This window comes from Heloderma suspectum, chromosome 2, assembly GCF_057233095.1.
Source record: "Heloderma suspectum isolate Gila_16-S chromosome 2, 16-S_ref, whole genome shotgun sequence".
Lineage (NCBI taxonomy): Eukaryota > Metazoa > Chordata > Lepidosauria > Squamata > Helodermatidae > Heloderma > Heloderma suspectum.
Genome location: NC_139459.1, coordinates 375504263 through 375518664, shown reverse-complemented (window position 1 = coordinate 375518664; position 14402 = coordinate 375504263). Strand labels below are relative to the sequence as shown.

The 14402-nt window shown below is 48.5% G+C and overlaps 2 protein-coding genes and 1 pseudogene across 2 annotated transcripts in view; all 3 read left to right on the top strand.

The window, feature by feature from the left end:
• Positions 1–2036, top strand: part of LOC146356231 (uncharacterized) — a 28124-nt pseudogene extending 26088 nt beyond the window's left edge.
• A 1065-nt stretch (positions 2037–3101) lies between these two features.
• Positions 3102–14386, top strand: LOC146356230 (uncharacterized). The gene is made up of 4 exons (XM_084830045.1): positions 3102–3167; positions 3851–3977; positions 4234–5526; positions 13722–14386. Exons 1-4 carry the CDS (start codon positions 3105–3107, stop codon positions 14384–14386), a joined length of 2148 nt encoding a protein of 715 aa, XP_084686171.1. The 5' UTR covers positions 3102–3104.
• LOC146356228 (zinc finger protein 202-like) overlaps positions 10636–14402 on the top strand; it is a 56594-nt gene continuing 52827 nt past the window's right edge. The window contains exon 1 of the mRNA XM_084831742.1: positions 10636–10774. The gene's annotated coding sequence lies outside the window, so the exon portion shown is untranslated. The remainder of the gene's footprint in view (positions 10775–14402) is intronic.

The window sequence follows — 14402 nt, the reverse complement described above, 5'->3', positions numbered from 1 at the left end:
AAGCTTTGCTCTTTCTATGGGCTGGGAAAGCCGGTTTATTTACAAAGGCCAAGAAATGCTTAGCATCTTCTGCTACCCGTGGCCTGATGCAACACCCTTCATCATCCTATTCCAGTCCAATGGGATTATGGGATCTCTCCGAGGGGGTATGAATCGGGGGGGGGGGGGGGCGGGGGGGCAGCGCCAGAGGTCTAGACAGTACCAGAGGTCTCTTCCATTGTGTCACAATGAGTTGGGATTGTTCCCTGATTTGGGACTCGGTTTCTCCCTCGGTAGCGGCCAGTGATGTCCATGGGATCAAAGCGGAAGACCGACAGCGAGTATCCTTAGAGAGAGTCAGTCACCAAGAGGGTCCAGAAAACAGAAATCTAAATGCTCATTTGGAAGTCCCCCCAGGAGAAAAGCAACTGAACTGCTCAAAGTGCAGCAAAAGCTTCTATGATCAATCAAGCCTCAGAAAACATCTGAGAATCCACACAGGGGAGAAGCCATTTAAATGCCCGCAATGTGGAAAGGCCTTCAAATGGAGGGGAGAACTGACTTCCCATGAAAGAATTCACACGGGGGAGAAGCCATTTAAGTGCCTGGAGTGTGGAAAGGCCTTCGCTCGCGGTGATGTGCTTACTTCGCATCAAAGAATCCACACGGGGGAGAAGCCATTTAAATGCCTGGAGTGTGGAAAGAGCTTCGCTCACAGTGGACGACTTACTTCGCATCAAAGAATCCACACAGGGGAGAAGCCATTTAAGTGCCTGGAGTGTGGAAAGGCCTTCGCTCGGGGTGACGTGCTTACTTCGCATCACAGAATCCACATGGGGGAGAAGCCATATCACTACTTGGAGTTTGGAAAGCGTTTTAGTAAGTATGACCCCTTACCTGCCATCAGAGAATTCATACGGGGGAGAAACAATATGAACGCCTGGAGTGTGGAATGAGCTTCACTCAGAGTGATCGGAAAAAGGCACAATGTAAATTTAATTATTATTATTATTATTATTAATAATAATAATAATAAGTCTGTGGCACCTTCAAAACTAACAGGGGTTTATTTCTAAGGCATGAGCTTTTGTGAACCGAATTAAAAGAGACATCTACAATATTTAAGAAAGTGAAATGCAAGATGGGACTCTCCCCACTGTAAGAACCTCCCATTCTTCCCCTAAATGAGAGCTTTGGAACCGTTAGTCACGGGCAGAGGTGAGTGAATGTGGCAACCTCCCCGTTAGGCATAATCAGGGAAGGACTTGAGCATTAAACGGCCAAGCTCCTATTGCCCTTGTATGCATCTATGGTGCGACCACACTTGGAATACTGGGTACAGTTCTGGTCACCAGCCCTCAGCAAGGATATTATAGACTTGGTAAAAGGGCAGAATGTGATCAAGGTGCTGGAGCAATTCAGTAAGGGGAGACAGGATAGAAGCGTACAAAATTATGCATAATGTGGAGAGGGAGACAGTTTTCTCCCTGTCTCGTAATCCTAGAACCCAGAGGCGTCACCCCATGAAGCTGATTGGTGGGGCATTCAGGACAGATGAAAGGAAGGACGTCTTCACACACTGCACCTCTAAACTGTGGAATTTGCCACCACAAGACTTAGTGATGGCCGCCAATTTGGATGGCTTTAAAAGGGGGTTAGACAAATTCCTGGAAGCGAAGGCTGTCAATGGCTACTGGTCCTGATGGCTATATGGTACTTCTGTATCAGAGGCAGTGTGCCTATGTAAACCAGCTGCTGGGGAACATGGGCAGGAGGGTGCTGTTGCATTCACATCCAGCTTGTGGGTTTCCTGTAGGCAGCTGGTTGGCTGCTGTGTGAACGGATTGCCTGGATGGAGACTGGAGCAGGCAACAGGAACCTCAGGGCCTGCTCCAGTTGGACTGGCCCCCTTTAGGAGATGGGGCGGGATCAGGGCCATCCCACCGGCCCTGCTGGCAGTCAGCTTCATTTCCTCTTTCCTCCTCATTGCCTTTTCCTTGTGTGTTCTGGCTTTTTTAGATTGTAAGCCTGAGTGCACGGACTGCCTTCTTTGCTGATTGATTGTAAGCCGCTCCGAGGGCCTTTTTTGGCAGAGGAACAGGATAGAAGTACCACTGTAGCAGAAACCACAAATAAACAAATACATACATACATAAATAATGAATTTTAAAAAGCAACTGGACATTGCCAAAACCCATATTTGAAATTTATTTCTCTACTATTGATTGATTTACGACATTTCTATATAGCCCAATAGCTGAAGCTCTCTGACAAATTCACAACAATTAAAACCACAGAATACAGCATAAATTACAATATGAAATGTAAAAGTCTAAAATACAGAACTAAAGGCAAAAAAAAGCCTAGCACGGTACAGAGATGTAATCATAACCAAATACAATCACAAATTTAAAACCACGGATGTACAAGGCATAAATGCTTGGGAACATAAAGTTCTTCACCTGGCCCCAGAGAAAGCACAGGCGAGGCTCTCTGGGAAGCTCATTCCACAACTGGGGTGCCACAGCAGAAAAAGCCCTCTTCTGAAAGAAGAACCAGCTGTATCACACCACCAGAACCTGCCGAATAAGTCGGCCACTTCGTAAAGAGGTACCGTGACGCCCAACAGCCATGGAACAAACGTCTCTGCAGAATCGGCCGCAGCCTTCGATCCACTGACTGGACAGTTAAGACGCCAAAACGGCGACCCACTGGTTCGGCATTTTGTGGTGGTGCCCACAGCAGGTCCTCCCCTTCCCCGAAGTGCCCACGGGTCCAAAAAGGGTGGGGCCTGTGCTTTAGATGTTGGAGGACTGCAACGCCCATCATCCCCCACCTATGGCAGCCCTGGCTGGGGCTAATGAAACATCCAACCCTTCTCGAGCGCCACACGGGCAGAGTGGCTGGTCCTCTGCATCCTCTCCCGTTTTGCAAAAGTCTCGGGGTTTCAACTGTCCTTCAGTTTCACGGGCGCAATCCAGCCACCTCAGTGGCCAACGAGGGGAGAGTCCCCCCCCCCCCCGCCCCACACACTGGAAATGTGAAATGTGCATGAAAATCCAAAATGCCCATCAAGGATGCTTTGCGGCCCCTTCCTCTCCTTCACAGGCGATGGGGTGCCGGTAATGCCGAATAAGTCGTCCCTTCTTCACGGTGGAGGAGGAATGGTTCCAGTGCGACTAGATCAGGTAGGGGGAGAAATCGGGGAGATGGGCAGGGGGCGGCCTGGGCACCTCTCCCCTTTGCCCTCCTCACTGGGCTTGAAAGGATCTCTTGCTTTCCCTTAAGGAAGTTGCAGTCAATGGAGGACTGAGTCCCTGAGGCGGAGCTGGCAGGGGCCAGAGCCCAGTGATAGTGCCCCTGCCGTGCCTGCAGAATGTCCCAGGTTTGACCCCTGGCATCTCTTGGTTGCGTGGCTAGGAAAGGAGCTGCCAGTCAGGGTCGACAACACTGGGCTAGAAGGACCAGCGGCCATTGCAGGATACCGATGATCTCGACCCACTCCCATCTGGGTTTCAACCTGCCCCATCACTGAGGTCATCGGAGAATATGCTTCAGTGGTTTGACACGTACCTTTGGCCCCACTGGAGTCCTCCTAGAGAAGAGCCTTCGGTGTGGTGGCCCTGTTTCTGTGGAACTCTTTGTCTCTGGAAATCAGGCAGGCCCCAATACTGTATGATTTTCGACACCTGCTGAAAAATCTTTATTTCGGGATGCCTTCCTTTACTGACCAGCAGAGCAGGATGTAAGTGTTGTGAGAAACCGCCTTATGTATTTAGTTACATCTCCTAGACACCCTTCTTGAGGATTCGCACCATTGTCATTGAGTGGAAACCCTATTATTTCCTTTTTTCTCCTCCTCTTGCATCAGGCTTTGGTGCTCTTCAAAGAGGTGGCGGTGTATTTTGCCGAGGAGGAGTGGTCCCTGCTAGATCGAAGCCAAAGGGCTCTGCACGAGCAAGTCATGATGGAGAATTTTGCAAATGTGGCCTGTTTGGGTAAGCTTTGCTTTTTCCGTGGGCTGGGAAAACTGGTTTATTTATGGAGGCTAAGAAATGTTTAGCATCTTCTGCTTCTCGTGGCCTGATTCAACAGCCTTCTTCCTGCTATTCCAGTCCAGCAGGATTATGGGATCTCTTCAAGAGGGTTTGTGGGGCGGGAGATAGCGCCAGAGGTTTTGTATAAGTCTTTTTTGTTGTGTTGCAATGAATTAGGTTCGTTCCCTGATTTGGGACTCCGTTTCTCTCTCTGTAGTGACCTGTGTCGTACAAGAGATCAAGGCAGAAGACGGACATGGATTATTCTCAGAGAGAGTCGGTCATCAAGAGGGGAAAGAGCAGAGAAATCTAAACGCTCATTTGGAAATCCTCCCAGGAGAAAAGCAACAGAAATGCTCAAAGTGTGGCAAAAGCTTCTATGATAAATCAAGCTTCAGCAAACATCTGATAATCCACACAGGGGAGAAGCCATTTAACTGCCTGCAGTGTGGAATGGCCTTTAGACGGAGGGGAAACCTTATTTCACATCAAAGAACTCACACAGGGGAGAAGCCATTTAAATGCCTGGAATGTGGAAAGGCTTTCCGTCGGTGTGATAAACTTACTGCACATCGAAGAATTCACACAGGAGAGAAACCATTTAAATGTTTCCAGTGTGGAAAGGCCTTCAGTCAGAGGGCATACCTTACTTCCCACAAAAACATTCACGTGGAGATTAAACCATTTAAATGCTCAGAGTGTAAGAAGGGCTTTGGTGATGGAGCAACCCTTATAAATCATCAGAGAATTCACACAGCGGAGAAACCATTTAAATGCCTGGAGTGTGGAAAGGCCTTCAACCGGAGTGCTAAATTTACTGCACATCAAAGGATTCACACAGGAGAGAAACCATTTATATGCCTGGAGTGTGGAAAGAGCTTTAGTCAGAGGGATACACTTACTGCACATAGAATGATTCACACAGGGGAGAAACCATTTAAATGCCTGGAGTGTGCAAAGGCCTTCCGTCGGAGGCGAAGCCTAACTTCCCATCAAAGAATTCACATGGAGACAAAACGATTTAAATGCTCAGAATGTAAGAAGAGGTTCTGGGAAGAAACAACCCTTATAAAACACCTGAGATTTCACGCAGGGGAGAAACCATTTAAGTGCCCAGAGTGTGGAAAGAGCTTCATTCAGAATGGACACCTTACTGTACATCAAAGAATCCACACAGGGGAGAAACCTTTTAAATGCCTGGAGTGTGGAAAGGCCTTCACTCGGCGTGATAATCTTGCTTCACATCAAAGAATTCACACAGGAGAGAAACCCTTTAAATGCCTGGAGTGCGGAAAGACTTTCAGTCGGAATGGAGAACTTACTTCACATCACAGAAACCACACAGGCGAGAAACCGTATAAATCCCAGGAGTGTAGAACGAGCTTCAGTAAGTGTGCCCACCTTACCTGCCATCAGAGAATTCACACAGGGGAGAAACCATATGAATGTCGGGAGTGCGGAATGAGCTTCAGTCAGAGTGATGGGCTTACTTCACATCAAAGAATTCACACGGAGGGGGGAACCGTTTAAACGCTCGAAGTTTGGAAAGTCGCCTAACCTCACGTCAAAGAATCTACGAAGGGGAGAATCCCGTGACCGCTACTAATGGTGCATACAGGCAGAGTGCATATTTCAACAGAGATCACATCATGCACACATATGTAAACACATTTAAATTGGGAGGAGCTCCAAAACCTTTTGTAAGAATGTTCTGCAAAACGATCTGTGTCCTGCTCCCCTCCTCTGGGATCAACAGTAGCTCCAGGGGCTTCCTTCAATCACAAAGCGATGGAGAATTTATTTATCTCCCAGCCAGAGGTGGGAATCCAGCGCCATCATCAGGCATTTTTCCCTCCTCCCTCCCAGTCCCTTTCCTCCTGTCTCTTCTAGATTGTGAGCCTGAGGGCAGGAAGTGTCTAATTGTAAATCCTTGGAAGCTGCTGTGGGGGCCTTTTGTGTGAGGAGAAGGGTGAAAATGAGTGGAATGACTAGATAAATGAATAAGGCAGGGATGTGCAGGCCTCAGGCTTGTCCAGTCTCTTTTTCCCGCCTAGACCTCCCAAGTTCCGCCAGCCAGAGCCTGGTACAAAAGGTGACATGTAAAATTTAAAGAATTCCGAGTCCAGGAATTTGTTCAGTACCAGAGCAGAATGGGGCTCACCATCCTCCTTCTACACCAAAATCCCCCCCCCCCGGTTACCCCAAGTGCTTGAACACTCTGCTTTGGTGGTGGCAGGGTGTCATTTTGTGGTTAAACAACTGGGAGTCCGAAATCCTTGCTGAACCCAAACTGGTCATCCCCTGAAGCTGATTGGTGGTAGAATCAGGACAGATAAAAGGAATGATCTCTTATGCTTCTCATCAAAAGGAACTTTCAAAAACTCAACTGATGTTTTTAAACAAGAAGCTGAAATGTCTTATAACTCAGTTTGCCACTTCCCCCACAGCACAACGTTTCTCAAGAGCTACTGGTAATAAGATACCAGAGCAAGATATGGAAGCTTTTCTTTCTCAGACCGATCTTCCCTGTTTAGATTCTTCACAACAACAGGTCCTTTTAGCTCCTCTGCATCTAGAGGACATTATGAATGCGGTAATGAAAATGAAGACTGGAAAATCACCCAGTCCAGATGGATTCCCAGTTGAGTGGTATAAAACGTTTTCCAGCCTCAAAGTTGTATCGCCTCTATAACCACATTTTTGAGGCGAGCTCCCATTCTTCATCATTAAATGACGCTTATATTACCGGGATTCCCAAGCCTGGCAAGGATCATACTTATTGTGCTAACGATCAACCTATATCATTACTTGATGTAGATATCAAACTATTAACAGCAATCTTGGCCAATACATTGCAACAAGTTGTGGCCACAATGGTTAGATCGGACCAGGTGGGATTTATTAAAGACAGACAGGGGGCTGAGAATCTTAGATTATTCGTTGATCTAGTTGCTTTAAACTCTGAAAGAACTGATCAGGCGGCCATCATTTTCTTGGGTGCAGAAAAAGCCTTCGACAAAATTCATTGGAAATTTATTTTTACCATATTGACTAATTTTGGTTTTCCTGTAGAATTTCTGAAATGGGTTAAAATCCTATAGCCAGCTCCAAGAGCGAGAGTAATGACTGTTTGTTTTCAGCTCTTTTTTTACTTGGGTAGGGCACCAGACAAGATTGTCCACTTTCCCCAATGATATTCAACTTGCGTTTGGAATCCCTGGCGTGTGCTATTAGACAAAATAGTATTCTCCATGGATTTGTCCATTTTGGTTTAGAAGTTAAAATTAGCCTTTATGCTGATGATCTTTTGTTGTTTATCTCGAAACTCCAGTCGTCGGTTCCGGCTTTGATGAAATTGATTAATACTTTTGGTAAATTGTCTGGTTATTCAATTAATTGTTCAAAGTCGGAAACAATGCCAATTGGAGATAGGATATACTCTAGTGTACTAGCCAATTGGCAGTTTCGGTGGTGCCCAGAGTCTATTTCTTCCTTGGGAATAGTTATCCCTAGAGATATACCTCAAACAATTAGTTTAAATTGAAATACGTTGATTCATGATATTTTGCGAGATATAAATAGACGGGCATCGTTAAAGTTGAGTATATGGGGTAAGGTTAGTACACTTAAGATGAATACTATTCCTCGAATGATTTCTGTTATATGTGGGATCCCTATACTTATACCTGGCTTATTTTTTCAAAACCTTAATGCTTTGTTTCACAAATGGGGGGGGGGGGTCCCTTTCCACCAAGAATATCTTTGAAAAGCATGCAACTTCCAATTAATACCTTTGGGGATATTTGCTGACCTGTACTAAATGTTGGTCTTTTCTACTCACATGTGATTTTCCACCTTGGTCAGTGTTGGAATCTTCTTGTCTGGAGCATCTCTTTAAATGGATGGCATTAGGTTCTCGGTACACTGAGGCAGACAGTGTAATGCGTGGCATATGTCATGCCAATTACACTTTGACCGATTTTCCCATGCCAAATTGACTTTATGGGGAAATCCAGATATAAGAATGGGAAAGAATTGGATTACTTACCTGTGTTTTGGAATGTGACACATGGTCAGCGTAAATGGATCCTTCGCTCCCTTCTGATTGCTAAAAGACTGATATTACAATACTGGAAGGATAAAAGGTCACCGCCTACAATGCAATGGATTGAAGACTTAACAACATCAGCAACATTTGAAAGAGTGGTGTATAGGCGTAACTTGCAAATAGACTTATATTCGGATATCTGGTCTGCTTTTACTGAGGTTTATGAGTAACCTATTTTTTCCTCTTCTTTTCTCCTTAGAATATTGTAATATTTGAAAGTGAGGATTTTAGACTATGTTATATTTTTAATTGGGGGGATGTTTTTTGTTGGTGTCTTTGTTTTGTTTAGTTAAAATTCACAATAAAAATTGATTAAAAAGAAGGAAGGGCTTCAGATAGCGCAGAGTTAAACTATTGCCTATTTGCTACCACAAGACTCAGTGATGGCCACCATCAGATGTTGCCCTGGACATCAAAGAGGGCAAAGGGCCAAGCAGGCTAGAACCCCCGAAAGGGGCAGATTCTTCCACAGAAGTGCTGTGGGTGACAATACCGGGCTCCTCGTATCCAACAAGGTGCCCCCTCCCAGTCCCTGCAGAAACCTCCAATGCTCTTGCCTCTCCTATGGGTCGGGGCGGGGCAGGAGATGTAGCAGGGGAGGCTTTGGGGCCCCAGACACACTCCTGACAGGGGGAAATGTTTGGGGGAATTAGATCCTTTGTGAAAGGCGGGGGGGAGGAGCCTCAGGCCCAGGCCCCCATCCAGCCCTCTGGGGTTCGCCACAGGTCCCCATCCCTTCCCCTGGCCACCGCTTGCTTGTGGCTTCCCTGCTTTTGTGATGGGTGCCCTGGGAATCTTTGATTACTACAGTGTAACAGCATAGTGTAATCTTATAGCGCAAACTTTCAGGATCTCCAGATCTGTTGCTGGGACCTTATTCTCTGAGGGTTCATCCCCTCCAACTACTAGGTAAAACTACCCAATTTGGCTTCTGTTGACTTTTTTAAAAAACTAGCACAACATCGAATATGTCTCCAGCTTTGCTAATATCAGGACTTCCTAATTGATTGTTATTTCTGTTGTCCACCAATTAAGAAAACTGGGCCACCCAGGATGGGAGGCAGTTTTGCATTAATGCCTGGATTTTATCAGTATTCCATGCATATCCTATGTAGGGTAGGCCCATTCCATTCAATGGGACTGAAGTTCATTGTGAACTTAAACCGCCTTCATTTCAATGGGTCTACTCTGTATAGGAGTAACATGGAATACTCTCCAATATTTTCCAAAATGGAGGATCAACTGTTGTCTGCTGCTTTCTTCTTCCCAGTGGTCCTAGGGCCACTGAAACACGAAACCATCACATCACCTGGTGCAGCCCAGTTTGAATGCAAAGCCCCCTCCATATCTCCCGAGGGCGCTGCCTATGCAGACTTATAGAATCAGAATAGTAGGGTTGGAAGGGGCCTACAAGGCCAACTTCCTGACCACAAGCCCGTAAGCCGTTGCTCGCCTTCCCCCTCCTCTCCCCCGCCACGACCTGCTTTCTGTGACATCCTCCTTGCTGAAGAGTGCTGGAGATGTCAAAAGCTGGCACAGTTTTGGTGATCTTTGAGCTGGCCTAGTCGAGGTATTGCACTACATGGGTTGGGGGAGTTTTCTTAGCGCCAACGGGGAATTCAAGCCCCATCGGCCCCAGCCAGCATGGCCCATGGCCAGAGATGCTGGGAGTTGTAGTCCAGAACATCTGGAGAGCACCGGGTTGGGGAAAAGCTGGTGCCACCCCCAAGTTTTCTTGCATTGTTGTATGACTTCTTAATCCAGCCTTATGGACGACGGTGAGCCGCCTTGCGCGCCATTTTTCTGGGCAGAAGGCGGGGCCCTAATCCAAGCAACGAACGAGCACATAGTGGGCTGACGGCTCTGGATTTCTGGTTCCACCGGGGGTCAACGTCGCCCCATTGCCGCCCCGTCCAGCGCGCGGCTGCTGCAGGACGGATCCTGGCGCTGCGCTGGTGTCACGTCCTGCACGCAGGCGGACACGCGTGGCGCTTTCACACGTTCTTTCCCCCATCCCAGTGTCCCCCTTCGCTCGGGAGCCGCAGCTGTGCGGCTCAGCGCCCCGCCTGCGCCCCCTCGACAGCGCCGGCGCGTCCCGGGAGCCTGTGGGCGGGGCCTCGGCCAGGTGAGCCGCCGGAGCCCCGCCCCCGCGCTCCCACTGGCTGGGCCCTGGCGCGCAGGCGCGGGCTCCTCCGGCCGGGACTCGTGCGGGGCTGCGCGGAGCTCCGGGGGGCGGCAGGGGCGGAGGTGAGTCTCCTTCGGGCCCCCCGCCCGGGCTGGCGGCCCCCGCCGAGCCCTCCGCCCCATCCCCTTCCACCGCCTCCCCCCCGCCCCCTGGCCGCCCCTTCCCCCTTCCCCTCCCCTGCTTCTCCCCGGCTCTGTGTCCGCGCTGCTTCCGCCACCCCGCGCCCCCTCCCAGGCGCGCCCCCTTCCCCTCCTCTGCGTGACCTGGCTGACCCCCCAGGTCCAAATCTGGGGAATAACGAGTAAAAGGGATCCGTGTTTCAGCCCAGCCGAACGGAGTCGAGATTACTGGAGGGAGGAGGAGAGATGAGGAGGCAGAACGGCTATTTAGGGAGGGCGGGAAACACGTTTGCGGAGGAGCACACCATTTCTAATTTTGAAATACCTTACTACACAGTGATAACAGGTGCAGAAAGCGTGATTGCAAAATTAGCCAAACAAGCAAAATAATGGGCTCGAGTCACAGGAAGCCAGATTCCGGCTGAACATCAGGAACCCCTTCCTGCTAGAGCAATAGACAGTGGAGCCGGGGAGGTGGTGGGCTCTCCCGCACTTGGGCATTCAAGACGAGGCTGGACAGCCATCTGCCGGGGATGCTCTGACCTGGTTTCCTGCCTTGAGCAGGGGGTTGGAGCCGATGGTCTTGTAGGCCCCTTCCAGCCCTACGACTCTATGATTCTATGCTTCTCATCAGCTTTCGATAGCATCGGCCCTGGTATCCTCCTGCGTTGATTCCATGGGATGGGCACTGGAGGCGCTGAGTGACAGTGGTTCTGGTCATTCCTTTGATGCCGATTTCAGCGAGTCGCTTGGCAAGATGCTCCTCGGCCCCTTGACATTGAGCTATGTGGTTCCGTGGGGTACAGTGTTGGTCAGCGTGTATATGAAGCTGCTGGGAGCGGTCAGTAGGGGATTTGGGGCCAAGTGGTGAGGCCGTCCAAGTCCTGCATCAGTGCCGACACTCAGCAATGGGCTGGATAGAATCATAGAATAGTAGGGTTGGAAGGGGCCTACAAGGCCATCGAGTCCAACCCCCTGCTCAATGCAGGAATCCAAGTCAGAGCATCCTTGACAAATGGCTGTCCAGCCTCATCTTGAAGGCTTCCAGCGTGGGAGAGCCCACCACCTCCCTAGGTCATTGGTTCCATTGTCGTATTGCTCGAACAGGACATTTTTCCTGATGTTGAGCCGGAATCTGGCTTCCTGTCACTTGAGCCCATGATTCCATCTCCTGCATTCTGGGATGATCAAGAAGAGATCCTGGCCTCCTTCTCTGTTACAACCTTTCAAGGACTTGAAGAGTGCTATCATCTCTCCCCTCAGTCTTCTCTTCTCCAGGCTAAACATGCCCAGTTCTTTCAGTCTCTCTTCATAGGGCTTTGTTTCCAGTCCCCTGATCATCTTTGTTGCCCTTCTCTGAACCCTCTCCAGTTTGTCTGCATCCTTCTTAAAGGGTGGTGCCCAGAACTGGACACAGTACTCCAGATGAGGCCTAACCAGTGCTGAGTAGAGGGGAACTAGTACTTCCCGGGATTTGGAAGCGATGCTTCTATGAATGCAGCCCAAAAGAGCATTTGCCTTTTTTGCAGCCACGTCACATTGTTGGCTCATATTCAGCTTGTGATCGACAACAATTCCAAGATCCTTCTCGCTTGTAGTGTGGTTGAGCCACGTATCCCCCATCTTGTAACTGTGCATTTGGTTTCTTTTTCCTAGGTGCAGAACTTGGCATTTGTCCCTATTAAATGTCATTCTGTTGTTTTCTGCCCAGCGCTCCAGTCTATCCAGATCACTTTGAATTTTGTTTCTGTCTTCCAAAGTATTAGCTATCCCTCCCAATTTTGTGTCATCTGCAAATTTGATCAGCATTCCCTGCACCTCCTCCTCCAAGTCATTAATAAAAATGTTGAAGAGCACTGGGCCCAGGACCGAGCCCTGCGGTACCCCACTCGTTACCTCTCCCCAGTTTGAGAAGGTCCCATTGATAAGCACTCTTCGATTCTGTAGCCAACTGTGGATCCACCGGATCATTGTTTCATCTAGCCCACTTTGAGCTAGTTAGCTCATCAGGATATCATGTCTGGTAGGACTTGTTTTTGACAAGTCTCATCTTATAGGATGAGAGCCTATAAACTGAAGATGAATCCTGGCAGGACGGAAGCCCTGTGGGGGAGCGGTTGCTTAGTCCAGGAGCTTGTGCAGACCACAGCACTAGGCGGGTGTCAGGAACTGCCCCTTTTCAGCATGCAACACCTTTGCTGAGGGAACGGCACTGGCCGGCTATGCACTACCAGGCCAGAGTGAAGGTCTTTGTACTAATATATAAAGCCCGAAAGAGCTTGGGGCCAAGTTACCTAAGGCAGCGCCTCCTCCCCTATCAACCTGCCTCGTCACTGAGGTCATCTGGGGGGATGCTCCTGGTGGTTCCGCATGGACCTTTGGCCCGACTGGAGTCCTCCCGGAGGACAGCCTTTGGCATGGTGGCCCCCTTCTCTGGAACTCCTTGCCTCTGGAGGTCAGGCAGGCCCCAGTACTGTATGATTTTTGGCACCTTCTGAAAGCATCTTTATTTTGGGATGCCTTCCTTTACTGACCACCCACGGTTTCTACTGGTTGTTGTTGTTCAGTTTAAAAATAACACATTTTTAATACGGTGTTTTATTTTTTCATGTTTTTATTTTTTACTGTTCACCACTTGGGAATCTGTTTGAGACACACAGCGGTATATATAGAAGTGTTGTAACTAAATACGTAAGGCAGTTCCCTTTGTCTCCTAGACACCCTTCTTGAGGATTCGCACCATTGTCATTGAGTGGAAACCCTATTATTTCCTCTTTTCTCCTCCTCTTGCATCAGGCTTTGGTGCTCTTCAAAGAGGTGGCGGTGTATTTCGTCGAGGAGGAGTGGTCCCTGCTGGGTCGAAGCCAAAGGGCTCTGCACGAGCAAGTCATGATGCAGAATTTTGCAAGTGTGGCATATTCGGGTAAGCTTTGCTTTTTCCATGGTTTGGGAAAACCGGTTTGTTTACAAAGGCCAAGAAATGTTTAACTTTCTGCTACTCGTGGCCTGATTCAACAGCCTTCATCCTGCTATTCCAGTCCAGCAGGATTATGGGATCTCTTCAAAGGGGTATGGGTCGGGGGCATAGCGCCAGAGGTTTTATAAAGGTCTTTTGTGTTGTGTCACAATGAATTAGTTTTGTTCCTTGATTTGGGACCCCGTTTCTCCCTCTGTAGCGGCTTTTGACCTGCAAGGGATGGAGGCAGAAGACGGGCAGGGAGTGTTCTTGGAGAGACTCAGTCATCAAGAGGGGAAAGAGCAGAGAAATCTAAATGCTTATTTGGAAATCCTCCCAGGAGAAAAGCAAGACAAATGCTCAAAGTGTGGCAAAAGCTTCTGTGATAGATCAAGCCTCAGAAAACATCTGAGACTGCACACAGAGGAGAAGCCGTTTAAATGCCTGCAATGTGGAAAGGCCTTCGGTCGGTGTGCTCAACTCACTGCACATCGAAGAATGCACACAGGGGAGAAAGCATTAAAATGCCTAGAGTGTGGAAAAACCTTCAGTTGCAATAGTACGCTTCGTTCACATAAAAGACTACACTCAGTGAAGAAACCATTTCAGTGCCCAGAGTGTGGAAAGGCCTTTGCTCAGCGTGGTACATTTACTATACATCAAAGAATCCACACGGGGGAGAAGCCATTTACGTGCCTGGAGTGTGGAAAGAGCTTCACTCAGGGTGGAAACCTTACTTCACATCAAAGAACTCACACAGGGGAGAAACCGTTTAAATGCCTGGAGTGTGGAAAGGCCTTTGCCCGGAGTGATGCACTTACGTCACATCACAGAATCCACACAAAGGAGAAACTGTATCAATGCCTGGAGTTTCGAAAGAGCTTCAGTAAGTGTGACCCCCTTACCTGCCACCAGAGAATTCGCACAGGTGAGAAACGATATGAACAGCTGGAGTGTGGAATGAGGTTCAGTCAGAGTGATCTGGAAAAGGGCACAATGTGAATGTAATTAATTATTA